Here is a 14,551-nt window from a genome sequence, read left to right as displayed (position 1 = left end):
TCTGCACCATAATGTTCTGTCTGCCACCGGAGAAGTACCATTATTAGTTATCCTCTTCCCCCTAGCTAACTCTTCCCATACAATAACACAGGAGAAGACACTCCTCTGGTGCATGTGGACCAATGCGGAGGATGTTTACACTCTTGCATGCTCTTGAGAGCACCATGTATATACATCCTCCAAAGAGAGTTCCTCTTCACAGCCACAATTGCTAACTTTATTCCATGCAAACAAATCCTACCAAACCACCAAACATGCATAATAATGCTTGGACTTATGCGGGTGCATGTAAATGGTGCTGCATGTACACATACAGCAGTACACAGCACTATTAAAAGTAACATAAGGCGGATGCACCAAGTTTGATGTATTATTCAGTGGCCCCCTGTGGGTGTCTTTAACCGGTGCTGCTATCACAATGTTTGTGCTCAAATGTTGTTTGTATGAGGACAATGAAAAGGTGCCATGCTCAAGGACACAAGCTGCACACACTCTGCATAAGTATAAGATCCAAGGAAAAATTGTGAGTCCATCAAATATTTTATATGTGCCATTACCTCACAAATGATGCCAAGTGGAGAAGCCTAAGTCACTAACCACATTAGGAGCATCAATGAAAGCTACCACAGTCTTTAGCTTCATATCAGTTGTTCTAATTAAAAAACAGGAAAGGGATCCAGTGGCAGGGTACTGCTGTGATGTATCACCACCCTCTCCATTGATCAGTATGTGCTTCTCTCCTCCTGCTGTATTTTATCTACATATTCTTCCTGCTAATGGGAAAAATCTGGAGGATACTGAATCAGTTCTCTGCTGTTTGCTGCACACACAGTACATATTTCAAAGGAGAAAAAACTAATAACTCAATAATGCAAATATTTACCAAGCTTTTTATGACTGAGAGAGAAGTTTGTTGAGTTTTTGTCTTGGACTTTTCTCATGCAGTTGAAAGATGGAATAACAGTGTATACTATTAGTTTAATTCCCCTTTAGCGCATTAATATTTTATGACCCGCGGTATGTGTAGTCAGTCAATGAGCCACGTTTAGCACAATTAACTAACCAAATTCATCAGTTTATGTTTAATAGTATTATGATTTCTATTTTCATTTTTATCTACACGCACATACATTATATTCTGTCAGTCACCACTTTTACATTTATTCAGCCAGGAATTACTTATCCAGCTGGGCTGGCTATCAGCGCAACAACCTGCTACTCTAGGGAGTATTTTTCTTGTCAGTCACCTTTATAACCTGTCAAAATCTTCTGGCCCCTCATTTTGCCATCTCCCGATTTTTCCTCTTTTTTAAAAAAAAAAAAAAAAAAAAAAAAACCATTGGCAATTTCCTTTTCTCTTTCCCTTCTGTTTTTCCAAAGAATTCCCTCCTACCCTTGATCACAAATGCCAAGTCTGTTATAATGTGAGCCTAAAAGGTCTTACATTTTATCAGTTTAGAAGATAAAGAATGTGTGACTGTCTTTCTCACTTTCATTTCAACTGGGACTGGTTTTAAGTCCCTGAAAGCACAAGAGGAAAAATAAAAATTCCAACATGAGAAAATTAGGTCAACTGGCAAATTTCTTTTCTAACCTTTCATTCTTTTATATATTTGGAGCGACTGAACGAGCCCCCTCTGGCTTCATTGCTCTGCTGCCAATATCCATTTGCCATGGCATCTGAATTGTGCAAATACATAAAAGCAAGCAAACAGACTTGACATTGGTAAATTTTTTGCACATATCTAATCAGTCTCCAGTATTTGGGGTGTAGTTAAAATGAAGAAATCGAGCAATTATGGTAATATTAAAGAAAGGGTTGTATAAATACATTTAATAATTTTACAACACATAATTAATTTATTCGTTAATTTATTTGTTTATGTACATATTCATTTATTTATTGTGTATAAAAGGCTATTATTTTGAAGGGCGTCTGTAAGTCTCCTTCCTGTCGCTGGGGGAAGTGACATAATTACTTCTGAGACTATAAACTAGTTAGAGCCTCCAGCAAAGCTAACAGACTGTTTTATATCCTTATTCTTCCACCTGCAGGAAATTTAGCCCTCCTTTGATCAAGGTGTGCCTTTATTGTGATGCTCCAAGTGTCCAGTAGATGACAAGAAAACTGTTACAATACTGAGTCTTCACAATAAAGTGCCTGGCCATTGAAGCCTATGGAAAGAAGATACCTGATCTCTTCGTCATTAGTCCCATGTCCTGACTGACATAGCATCTTGTTTTCTGCAAACCACCACATGAATTAGCATCCAAGCCTTACTTCATTATCACATTGTGATTCTGTGACCTTATTTTGTGGCCTAAGACCAAATGTCTGTTGCTAGGAGATGGCTAATGTCTCACCATCATTTATCCCTAAGGAGAGAAGAAAAGGAGAGGACTGGATTTTGAAAATCTGCTCCTTACTCAGCCAGGTTAAGCAGGAATCATGAGGTTTAAAAAGAAAAGGAAAAAAAAGAACTATTTAAGCAAGAAACGCTGGTTATTTTTTTTTGTTTCAAATGGTAAATTATATATTATATAATTATATATATTTTTTTCTTTTTTTCATACTGTGTAATATACTTGCCACACAGAGAATTGACTGAACTAATGAGACAGACTGATACATCTATTCAGCCGTCTTTGGTAATGATTAATTTACGACCCCCCACCTTCTCTGATCCCCATCACACCACCACCCACATTGAGCCTCCTCCCTGCGCTTCCTCTCTCTGATGCCTTGTCTTCACTGCTCACTCTGCATCCCTGTAACTCTCTCACACACACTCCCCTCAGCATCTGATGCAATGCGTTACCAACCCAGAGTGCTTTCCTCCCATTCAGACACAAAGAGAGCAGGAGTGTTGGGTTGAGAGGGGAGGGGGGGCAGAGGAGGAGGATGGCTGGGGAATCATCTCTTGGATGTACCAATCCCTGCTGTGCTCCAGGGACACATACCAGATAAACACCAGATAAGCCTGACAAAGGCGGTGGTGCCAATGTGCAGGAGTTGGCATGAGTGTGGAAGCATGGCATGGATATTAACTCCAAAGCGCCCCCTGTTGGGGATAAAAGACACAACATGGAAGTGAGGATGAGACAAAGGAGGTGTTGAGAGAGGAGGTCATTGTATGCCTAACTGAGCAAATGTTTCCTCATGGTATAAAACACTGATGGCCACAGATCTGTACGGGTTCTCAAGACTCATACTGTCAACTGTGGGGGCAACATAGCAATCAATGGTAGAAATAACTCACGGCATTTATGTGAGAGGGTAAGAGAGGAGGGTGTTTAGGACATCTTGTGTGCTGTGTAGATTCATTGAAATAACAACTGCTATGCTACACAATATGATCAGTGCAAAAGCAGTAGACTACAGGCACAAAAATCAATCTACATTAGATTTGTATTTGTTTGCAAGTGGATGTTCAAGAAAATTTCTCTGTCTCTCTGTCTCCTTTTCAATCTTTGCCTTCAGTATGTTCAATAATTCACAGAAAGAACAAGTCTGGGTTGGCTCAGCAGGGGGCGTAGAACAAATTCCAACAGAGCTTTTGAAATGAAGAGGAATTAACATGATGAACAGAAGTCTCACTGCCATGCACACACACACACACACACACACACACACACACACACACACACACATATATAAAGCACTGCACACATTAAAAATCTGGGTGTAACTTTCAAAAGAGAATTTCTGCACTCATGTTTATATATGCAGTGTCTTCACACCTCCCTGTTTTCCATACTACTGTATCCATTGTTCTTTCTTTAGACAAACTTTTCTCCAATTTCTAAACAATCTGTAGTCACATCTGCTTTACTATCATTTTCAAATTTCTTAACTAGGTTTGGTCATTTATGCTTTATATCAATTTTAAACTCCCTTCAGAGACAATGCAATACCTTTCTTTTTCTCTTTTTTTTTTTTAATGGCAAACCCACTGATGGCCAAAATAAATGCACAAAAAAGGAAAAAATGACAGTAATTAAAGCTGGGGTCACCTTGTGTGGTTAATAAACGGTAAAAATTTGCTAAATGCAGAATATAACGTGTTACATGTTTATAAGTTTTAGGACACTTGAGTTCCACCTAGTCTAGTAAATAATCTTTATAAAGCCTACAGTTTAATAAAAAAGCTTAAATCATTTCAACAGTGTACATTTTATTGAAATGAGCAAAGCAGTTGCTATGCAACAGTAAACATTTCAGTCCTTCAGGCTTTCATATTAACGAGCCACTGCCTACAAATAATAAAACCGACAAACATAACCTCACCTCCAGAAGACCTGTGCTGAGTGTATCTCACCGACCATTCTCTTTTCCAGACCTATTTAACCTTCTGCTTTTGTTTTTCTTGCTGCAAAGGTTTTGGTAATGTTACAGCAAGTTGTTACACAACAGTAGCCTCTGTGATGATTAAATGTGTTTCCCCATGAGTTCACAGGAGGGGGTACATTGTTTCCTGATTTTTTTCCTTTGTCTCAAAATAATTTAAAGCTCCCATGAAAGGGCTAATGCAGGTCTTTTTTTTAGAAAAATCTCCCTGTGTTAATGTTTTTCCAGTAAAACAGATGCAATGGAGGCCAGCTCTGTCCTAATACAGCTAGTTTGCTCTAATTGGTCAGCCCCCCTGGCTAGAGCAGGCCTTGGCTGTCATTCTGCATCAGATCTGCTAATATTCATTGTTGGCCCTCATATAGCATTTATGTTATGTATAGTGCAATATATTTATACATATAAAAAAAACCTTAAAGGCTCAATAAAACATATTTCAAACCTGAATTGGATAGCAATTAACAATTTGTAACATGAGTAAATTGAGGCATAATGATGCTTGTGATCAGTGAGCTCAGTCTGTCTCTGTTTGTCATGTAATTCCTCCCCATGAGTTCTGTACTGTGGCAGCTGACTCAACTGTTCATCTGTTCATACATGTTAGTGCATGTGAGTGCATATTAAATTTTTATAAATGACTAAGCAAACTGAATAAACAAAAAATCTTCCTACAATGCAGGTCCGAGACAAGACTCGACTTAGCCCAAGTTTCTGATGGTAGCTCAAAACATTAAATAAAAATCTTGACAGTAGGTTAAGAAATTATGGATGAAATGATGAGTATATAGTCCATACTTATGTACAGCACTTTGAATTGTCTTGTACACAAAATGTGCTATACAAATAAGCTTGCCTTGCCATATTTGAATCATATTCAACTGACCTGGACAAAAAGGTGAAAAAATAGTAAGCATTTAAAGGAACAGACATGTTGCAAACTCTTCAAGCAGTGTTGCAAAAGATAGTTTTCAGCTGCTGAATGAGCCATACATTTTCTAAATCATTAAAAAAAGAAAAAGAAAAAAAAAAACACAAGTTATTTTATATAAGAATAGGGAGCCCCATTCTGACTCCAGCAGTTCTGCTTACTCCTGAGGGATCCACAATAATTCCCAGGCCAGCTGGTGGATATAATCTCTCCAGCGAGACCTGTGTCTGCCATGGGGCTCCCTCTTTAATGCAAAGGATATTACAGCAACTGCATCATTGCATCATTTTCTCTTCATTCATGAAGTTTAAAGATGCAGTCTTCTACAGGGATGAAATGAAATCTGCCTTTTAAAAGCTATTCCCTCATTTATGATGGTAGTGAAGAGCACTATGAATCACATCCTTGCCACTCACATCAAAACCATTCAATGATCCCCATGCACTAATTAAAGCATCTGCATTCACCGTTATATTTTATTCAGGTTTTTTCCTTTATTTAATCACCATGGCCTTTCTATATATTTCAACATAAGAGTGCTTTTAGGCACAAACATGTCATAGTCACATCAGCTCTCCTCACACTATTCCCCAGATACGAGCAGGGCAAGTGACAAACACACTCTCTTAACGTGTCAGACAGTGTGCCTCACTGAGGGACTTCCACCTGCTCTCAACAGCTACACTTTGTTGCACATCACAGCAGACTGCACTAGTGTCAGCAACTTTCTAGAGCCAGTTTCCTGTGCATCGCTTAATTTGTGTCACATTTGAATGACAAAGCAATTTATAGCGTTTTTTTTTTTTTTTTAAACAACTACAAAAGAAATTCAAATAAATGGATGATTTTTGCACTTGCTGCCTTTGAGTGTTATAAAGCAGATTTTCTAAATGAGCTATTTGACAGCTAAGTGGTTTCCTAGGAGGCAGTTACTTAAGAGCTTAGCATTTGAACATTGCTATGTTAAAGATGTGAGGAATGTTGCATCCTCACCAACAAGACAAGCTGAAGTGGGCAGACTGAGCCGTGTGATGGAACTTTAATGGCTGAAGCAACGAGTTGAAGTGCCATCGCACCCACCCCTCTTTATGCTATGTTTCTGTGTCTCTGTCCGTCTCCCACGCTGCCAACGCAGTTACACAGCATGTAATACACACACACACACACATTCACAGCCTCCTCTTCACCCAGGAAGAAGCTGTGTGAGCTCAGCTACACCTCTGGATACCATTCACTGCTCTGGTTTTTAACAGTCTCACGCCACTGGCCAGCTGCTGGAACGTCAAGAAGACTTAAATACTGAATCACATGAAAGCCAGTCACGCTGCCTCACTGTGTCACACTCTGAAAAGCTCACATGGTCACACACATTTTTTATGAGCCCCACATGTCAAAATGAGAGCCAAAACATAGCAAAGTAGCATAGTACAATAATTACAGAAAGCATGAGTTTCTTCTGGTTTTGTGGTTACCTGTTGCCCAAAGACTTTCCTTCCAGTTCAGTTGGCTTGAAGAACCATTTCCCAATCCTCACAAATCCTTTATCCATTAAACATCTGTAGATGGAATAGCAGAAGAAACGAAAGCCAACATTAGATATCATGAGTCATGTCATGAGCTTCAGCACAAAACTAACACAACAACTTAAAGCTGAGCAATTTAAGATTTAGAGAAAAGAAGAAATGAAAAACACTTTATTTCAACTCTTTGTTAGAATTCTTTACAACGTTATCTGTTATCTCCACTTATACAGTCTGTCGTAGAGACTGATCTTTAGGTGATTCTGAGTAAAGTCTCAGATATGAACTTTCTGACAAATGCACAGGAAAAGGCAAGGTAATCTGCTAATCTACTTCCCTACAAATGGTTTGCACTTTCACACATATCTTTCCAAAGCTCCCCTTTCATCAGATCAAAATGTGAACACATCAAAGTTCAGTGCAGTCATCATATTTTCTGTTTGGCTATCCCACCATCATTTCAGATTCCTCTTGCAGACAAAAACAGCCCTCTCAGAAGTTTGACTTGCCTCTGTGTGCAGGTGCCAGTGAATTCCCTCCTGAATCCTCTGACCTCGGTCACGAAATTACAAAATGACTTTATGTAGTCATCTCTGCTCAGCCGAGTGCAGCTATCTAAAGCTTTCAGTCTCCAGCTCTGCCATCTTTAGTAGATTCTTATCAGCGTATTTTGCTTTCTGACCACGGCTGCTGAGTATCAGAGCCATCTTAATTTGTTAATGTCATTTAAAAAAGAATGGCTGTTTAATAAGATTTGTACTGCCCTCCTATTGCAATTGTGTGTATTGTATCAGTGCAATGTACAATATTGTTATAATATTGCACATACACAGAATAATAAATAACTCTCTGTCAGTTATTCATGAGTTTACATTCAGGGATCATTTATGTCTCCATCCTGCTATGCTAATTTGTCAAAAAGGACAAAGTGCACAACAAAGAAATGCAAATATAAGCTTGACTAATAAGAGTGGAAAATTTTTCACATTTACTAGAGATATCCTAATAATATTCTTATACTTTGTATTTAGCTATCATGGCAGCTTTATCACTGTATGTTAAATACAGTCAAGGCAGCATTATTTTTACATTACTTTAGATGTAACTATTGTGCATCGTTAAAATGCATTTTCTTAACAGATATTCAGTACTGATCTTTCAAGTGCTATCTCCATAATATCAATTCTCAAAGAAATAGCTATCACTTTAATGTTAACTTATTTTTTTAAAAGATAAATAATGTGATAGTTCAGTTGTTTTATTCATTTTCTAAATATTTAGATATTATAGTGTTCTGTTTTATTTCTGCACACTGACACAATGTTTATCATACATTCTTAAAATATTTCAGTTAGAAAAATTTTTCAATTTCATATGTTTATCATAACAGCATCATAATCATAATTTTTGACAATATACTATATCAGAAAAAAAAATCTGATAGTAATATTGTGTGTATTGCAATGCAATTGTTGCTAAAAGTAATGTTGTTCAAGACAATTTTGCTTCGTTCTACATTTCTAATTAGAATATCTGAAAGTATGTACACTCATGCAATGAATAATTGTGCAGTTTGCCTGCAGAATACCTGTTGTTACAATTTTTTGAGGGAATAATAATATCAAAACACATGGTGATCGTATTTAAAATTAACACCACATCATGTACACATTTGCATTTTCTACATACAGCAAACTTTGCCTGTTTTCCGGACGTGTATTCCTTTCCATTCATTTAGGAGTAGCTGAATGTGATACCTTCACATGTGCAGACCCCAGGAAGAAAATCTGCTGCTATGCAAAAGCTAACGGGGATCTTAAACAAACAAACAAACAAGCAAGCGGGAGAAACCTGGTAATTTTTTTTTTTTCTGTGAAAGCTGAGATGGCACTTTGACTAGGTCTGTGTCAGTAATATACAGTATATTCATCACCTCCAGCATGGTTCAAGTTTGAATTACATATGGCAGCATTAACAGTTAGGCTTGCACAGTAGAGGTAGGTCTTAATCTGACATATGATCTGCTGTTCAAAGGAACAGATTGCATCACAAAAAGTCTTGAACAGCCCTGTTCAAACTGTTGTGCTCCATGTTCTTTTCTGTCATTATTAGGTGCAGCCCCTGAGAGATTTTCCACAAAGCCATTTGAACTGAAAAAGCCCATGGTGAATATTCTCTTAATGTTTTATTTTAGTTATTTATTTATTTATTTTGTATTTGTTTTTGTTTGTTTGCTTGTTTGTTTGTTTTTTGTATGTTGTTGTTTTTTTTTATGTGGTTGTACTGCTAAGATAAGATAAGATAAGATAAGATAAGATAAGATAAGATAAGATAAGATAAGATAAGATAAGATGTACTTTATTAATCCCGAAGGAAATTTTGAACACCAGTTGCTCATGCGCCATACAAAAGCTTACATATATTATCAATAAATAAAGTTAAGAATTCTATTACTAAAAATCAATCAATAAAAGCAGCAGGTTGGCAGCCCTCCTGCAACGGCGGCACCATCTCCTCTCTGACTGACATACATGTAAATGGGAATCAAAGATTTTCTGGAGCTGTCTACAACTATTGCTTTAGCAGTGCAAAATGAAGCCATCACAAGCAAGAGGCTAATGAAATAATGAAATCACGTCACCTGTTACATAAGCTGAAGCATAGAACAGTGGTGAACCTAATTATGTTATATATCCAGTGTTTGGAAAAGCTATTAAACAATACTTTTTTCCATTTGAAGTTTTCTCTGCTCTGTTTTGGTTTCCACATCTTCTTGGGGAGGCATCCATCTTTTTAGCTGCTAAATGCTCTGCTGGTCATCTGCTTTGTCTGTATAGAATATGGTAATTCTGACTTTCTGTCATGAAAACAGCTGCATTCAGCTGGAAATGATGACAGCAAAACAGTGAAGCTCAACACCAAAAAACCAAAACAAGGAGCAGAATGACCCTGAAATCAAATACAGCATAGAGAACTGAAGGGTCATTTTTATTTCTATTTATTTTTTTTGCTATTATGAATATTTTAACAATATCCATCATGTGAATAACTGACAACAAGCAGTCATGCCTGAATGACACATGCATAAAACCACATTACTATGTGAGGAGTTCAAGTTTGGAGACACCTAAGCTCCATTTAAGCATAATTTCATTTAATAAATGTTGACTCTAAAAATCAGTAAACTTACAAATAAATTGGACATATTTAGCATTTACCACTAACACTTCTCTTACTCTAAAATCCACAATAATAATGCTTTGCTAATCTCTGAGGAGATTAAGGATATGAAGATAATTTATATCCACTAATAAATTCTAATACACTTAATTGCAGCTATTTGAAAGGCTGCAGCAGTGGGCTATAAATCTATCACTATAAATCTGATCAGCATAAAGCATAAAGATATTTATAAATTATTTATTTGGGCCTTTTTTACCAAACTAAGAAGTTGGCTTTATCTATACATTATGAAAGAGGAAGCAAAAGTGATCCCTCTGGTGTTAAAACAGTGCGCTATAAAAGGAGTCAGCTTCAAGGTAATAGGAAGGTTAATTCTGCCTGCCCCCCTATGATGATCACTGATGCTTAACTTAATATAGAGCAAATATGTGCTGCTTCATTTAACAGATGGCTTCGACTCAGAACGGAGAGCTTTGGGTACTTGAGCAAGTGATTCAGCACTCAGATTATAATTTCATTACAGTGAATCTTATGACAGAAAAAAGACACTGTACATCAGTTAAAGTTGTTTTGTTTGATGATTTCTTTGTTGGACCTTAAAAATACTCTAACTCATCTAAGTCAGTGGTAGAGATGTCCTTTATATAAACAACAAATCTTATAAAACTGATTTATTTAATACCTTTATTAGCATTTTTACATATTTCACATACTGTACATTTTCACATGTTCTTCCTTTTATTTAATACGTTTACTGGAATAGGTTTAAGGCCTTTAATGTTCAAGATATTCAATATTTTTTATTGTTCTGCATATTTCTATAACATCTATTGTCACCTATTCAGAAGCACTTCATTTTAGCTCCTGTCTCTTTAAGGCTCCCCTTTTCAAAAGCTAAGTCTTCTTCGACTGGTCTACTAAGAGTACAGGGCAAACACGCCACTCAGCAATTACTGGGTCTGCACGTTTTTCTTTTCAGCTGCTCTATGCAGCGAAGTTATGTTCCAATCCAATTAATTAATTGTCCTCATATGTTAAGATGCCTCCAATGGAGACTGTTACACTTTGCGGACTACAACCTGAAAGAAATGCGTACAAAATTATGGCCATATAATTAACTTTTTATTATTTTTATGATCAATTTCACCCTAAAATATCCATGCCTTTTTTTATTTTGGTAAAACATCTCTCCACTACTACAGAAAAGGTGTTTCAGGTACTTCAGGTGCATGGGAAGAGAGTACCTCGTTTGTGATGCAAACTTTATGTGGTATTCTTGACTTTGCAAATTAACATCACAACACGAGATGCATCTCATTTCAGTCAGATGTGCACCAAATGAATTTTATAACCTGCCGTGTAAAACGTGACAGACCCGTTTGAAAAACAGAATAAACTGCGAGCTATGAGCAGGTCAGTTTCTACAGGCATCTCTACCACCCATAAAAACCCAAGACATTTGTAAGGGTTGTTACATTGCAAATTTAACAAAAACATCAAATATTGCTTAAAATAAACAAAAATGTTTTAACAGTGTATTTATGCTCATGTATGCATGATGTGCTTCCTTGACAACTTGTGGGAGGAAGCCTCCACTGACTGAAGTTACTAATGTAAACACTTAGTGCTGCATTGACTTCACCGTTTACTTGTATAGAAACTAATGCAGCAACCATGACAGCAGCTTGACTTTGCAAACATTTTTTTTACACAAACACAGAGCTAATTACGATAGCCAGGAACTGCAAAACAATATTACATCCAGTGAAACACTTTTACAAGTTTACCGAAACACAGTTACAAAGATAGGTGTAATTTGTGACTGCAGGGAGCCCTCTGCACGTACGTCTTAGAAGACAAATAAAGTCTTGAAAACACTTTTATTGAAGTCTGAGTTCAGTATAATGCAGGTACAGTAAAGTAACACATTCTGATAGCTATCAGAAATGCATTTTCAATAACAATGCTCAAGAAATGTAAGCAGAGAAATGTACACTATGGCCTCACTGTGGTCACAGATTCTGATAGATCACAGATTTTGGTTGAACATCTATCTTTGTAATTGTGTTTCGTTAAACTTGTAAAGGAGTTTCACTAGATGTAATATTGTTTTGCACTTCCCGGCTACGTAGCTAATAGCCATTATAAGAAAAGAATTTTAGACATTTTTAATAACGTGTTTTCTGTCTGTCATTTGATTCCTGGCAGGAACTCTTAATGATATTGACTCTGTTTAGCAGCGATAGTTTTACCTTTCCAGCAGGTTGTGTATGGCCTTGAACAGAAGGGTCCTGCACTCATAGGACAGCCCACACTCCCAAAAGCCCTCCTCAGCCACTGAAAGAGAAGGGAAAAAAAGTTACTTTTTCCAAAGTATAGTTTTCTGTGACAGTAAAACATACATGTTAGTGGAAAACCTGCTGCAAGTGCTGATGAGAATATTTATAAAAATAAAGATGATGTTTATGCATGTGTATGTGTGTGTACAGAGGTTGCTTGGCTGTACAACTGTCACATTGGCTGCAGCTACAGCCCAGTTAAACCCCATGCAGTTGTCAGCCCCTGTTAGCAGGAGAATGAGAGTGTGTCTGAATCTAAGTGTTCAGGTTTTCACATGCACACACTCTTTTAGTTCAACACTGTTTTCCTTTGAAATTTTGCAATTTAAATGTCTGAGGACAAATGTGTTGAAATCAACTTTGCCCAATCCTCTGACATGTTAGCAGCTGCTGCACAAATGTGTCAAAAATGTTGTGAAAAATTCTGCTGCCTCCAGATTTCTTAAACCCCTCCCTAAAACTACCCTGGCACCAACCCCCATTGCCTTCCTCACAAAAGGGAAACATACAGACAAATGCAAACACAATGGCTAGTTAGCTGTGTTTTTCTTTGTTCTTTGCCATATACCTGCAGGGCTGTTGGAAGAACTGGAGGATTGTGGGTGGGTGTTGTATTTGCTTATAGGGTGGTGGCAAACAGACCAAGTATCACAAATAATACAAAAAAAAAAAAGAAGAAGAAATGAGAAACAGAGGTAGAGGCAAATCGTCTGGGGGATGGGTGGCATAAACCATAGTAGATGTTTCCTCTTTCTTCCAGATTTTCTTCTGTCTCCTTCAATCTCCTTCCATTTTTTCTGTTTAATTCTGTATATATATATAAATATTTTTGTGTGTGTGGGTGGGTGGGTGGGGGGGGGGGGGGGGGGGGGGGGGGTGCATGAGTCCTCCATTGCTTTGTTAATATTTTCCTCCTGTTTTTTTTTTCTTCTTCTTCTTCATTATACCAGAGTGAATGAAATTTCCTTACTCGCCAGAATTACCCTGTAACCATGGAAACGCTGGCGGTGAGAACATGGCGCCCTGGCATTCAATTTCAACACTGGTCGCTCCCGCCCCTCAGCCTCCTTCTTCTCCTCCTTCCTCTGTTCCAACACCCCTCCACCACAACCCCCGTCCCCTCCTCCCACCCACCCCTCATTTACTCCTGCTTCAGGGCTCAGACAGGAAGCTCACTCCAGCCAGCTCTTCTACAGAGGAGAGAGATACAGCGAGCACCATGAGCAGAATGCCAAGTCTCCAGAAAATCCAGCTCATTAGCTCTCACTGTCTATACATCTCCTTCTCTCTGCTGCTGCTCTTAAAAATCACCCAACTTTTTTTTTTTTCCTCACTACCTCCCTCAGCTCTCTACAAGCCATCTTAATTTATTCTCCTCACTGGCAGCTCTGCAGAATGCTCCTGACCCCTATTACTCCAAAACTATGTGACTGACTCCTCACCCCTGCATCCTTCAAGCTCTTCCTCCCAAAAGTCGACAAAACTTAACCGCATGACCTTCAGGAGACTTGAAGAAACCTTTCCAACATTTGTGCTGTTGATTCCTACAACGCACAGTGTGTTTTAAACTAATCAAAATAGTGACAGTGGCATATTTTTAGTAGCATAAAAAAACATGCAATCCACATTAGACACTCATGTTTATAGTGTAGTTGTCAAAGAGCCAGCTCACTGCACCATATCAACACAAGGTGTGACAAATCGCTGTAGCGAGAAATCAAGGTCAGGCATCCACATGAGTGTCTGCACACAAACGCCACACAATTATTGTAAATATAGAAAAATAGAGTGTGAAATAAAACATTTATCAGATATTTTAAAGCACTAATATCCCAAAGGGGTGTGAGACGAACCATGAAACTGACGTTTTTACCAACAGTCAGCCAGAAACCACCACATTTTGAGTGGTTTTTTTTTGCTGCCGGTTAATCAGAGGAAGAACACAGATGGCCCAAGGGAGAAGCATGCTGTAAACACTAAATGCCCTGCTAAGTGCGGTAGGTCTTTACAGCATCATGATCCATCAATCTTAACAGCCAGAGCAGCAAGGGAAAGCACCATATCTATAATATTTTAAAGAAACAGGACGTAATTAACCCTGTTTTCTTTTACATGATTACATCCTGTACACATGATCTCCTCATTTAGTTTTGCTAAATCATTGATTAATCATATTTTTTAGGAGGCAGGTCTATATGCATCATTGCAACACTGTGTTATTTGTATGTCAAAA

At 37.8% G+C, this 14,551-nt stretch overlaps 1 protein-coding gene across 2 annotated transcripts in view; it reads right to left on the bottom strand.

Moving 5' to 3' along the window:
• Positions 1–14,551, bottom strand: part of LOC121629977 (mediator of RNA polymerase II transcription subunit 13-like) — an 85,769-nt gene that overhangs the window by 21,323 nt on the left and 49,895 nt on the right. For both annotated transcript variants that reach the window (XM_041969964.1, XM_041969965.1), the window contains exons 3-4: positions 12,232–12,316; positions 6,749–6,832 (exon numbers count right to left, since the gene is read on the bottom strand). In XM_041969964.1, the coding sequence (XP_041825898.1) occupies positions 6,749–6,832; positions 12,232–12,316 (169 nt within the window). The remainder of the gene's footprint in view (positions 1–6,748; positions 6,833–12,231; positions 12,317–14,551) is intronic.

Source organism: Melanotaenia boesemani, chromosome 19 (assembly GCF_017639745.1).
Source record: "Melanotaenia boesemani isolate fMelBoe1 chromosome 19, fMelBoe1.pri, whole genome shotgun sequence".
Classification (NCBI taxonomy): domain Eukaryota; kingdom Metazoa; phylum Chordata; class Actinopteri; order Atheriniformes; family Melanotaeniidae; genus Melanotaenia; species Melanotaenia boesemani.
The sequence above is the reverse complement of the archived record's forward strand: the minus strand, read 5'-3'. Positions and strand labels throughout refer to the sequence as shown.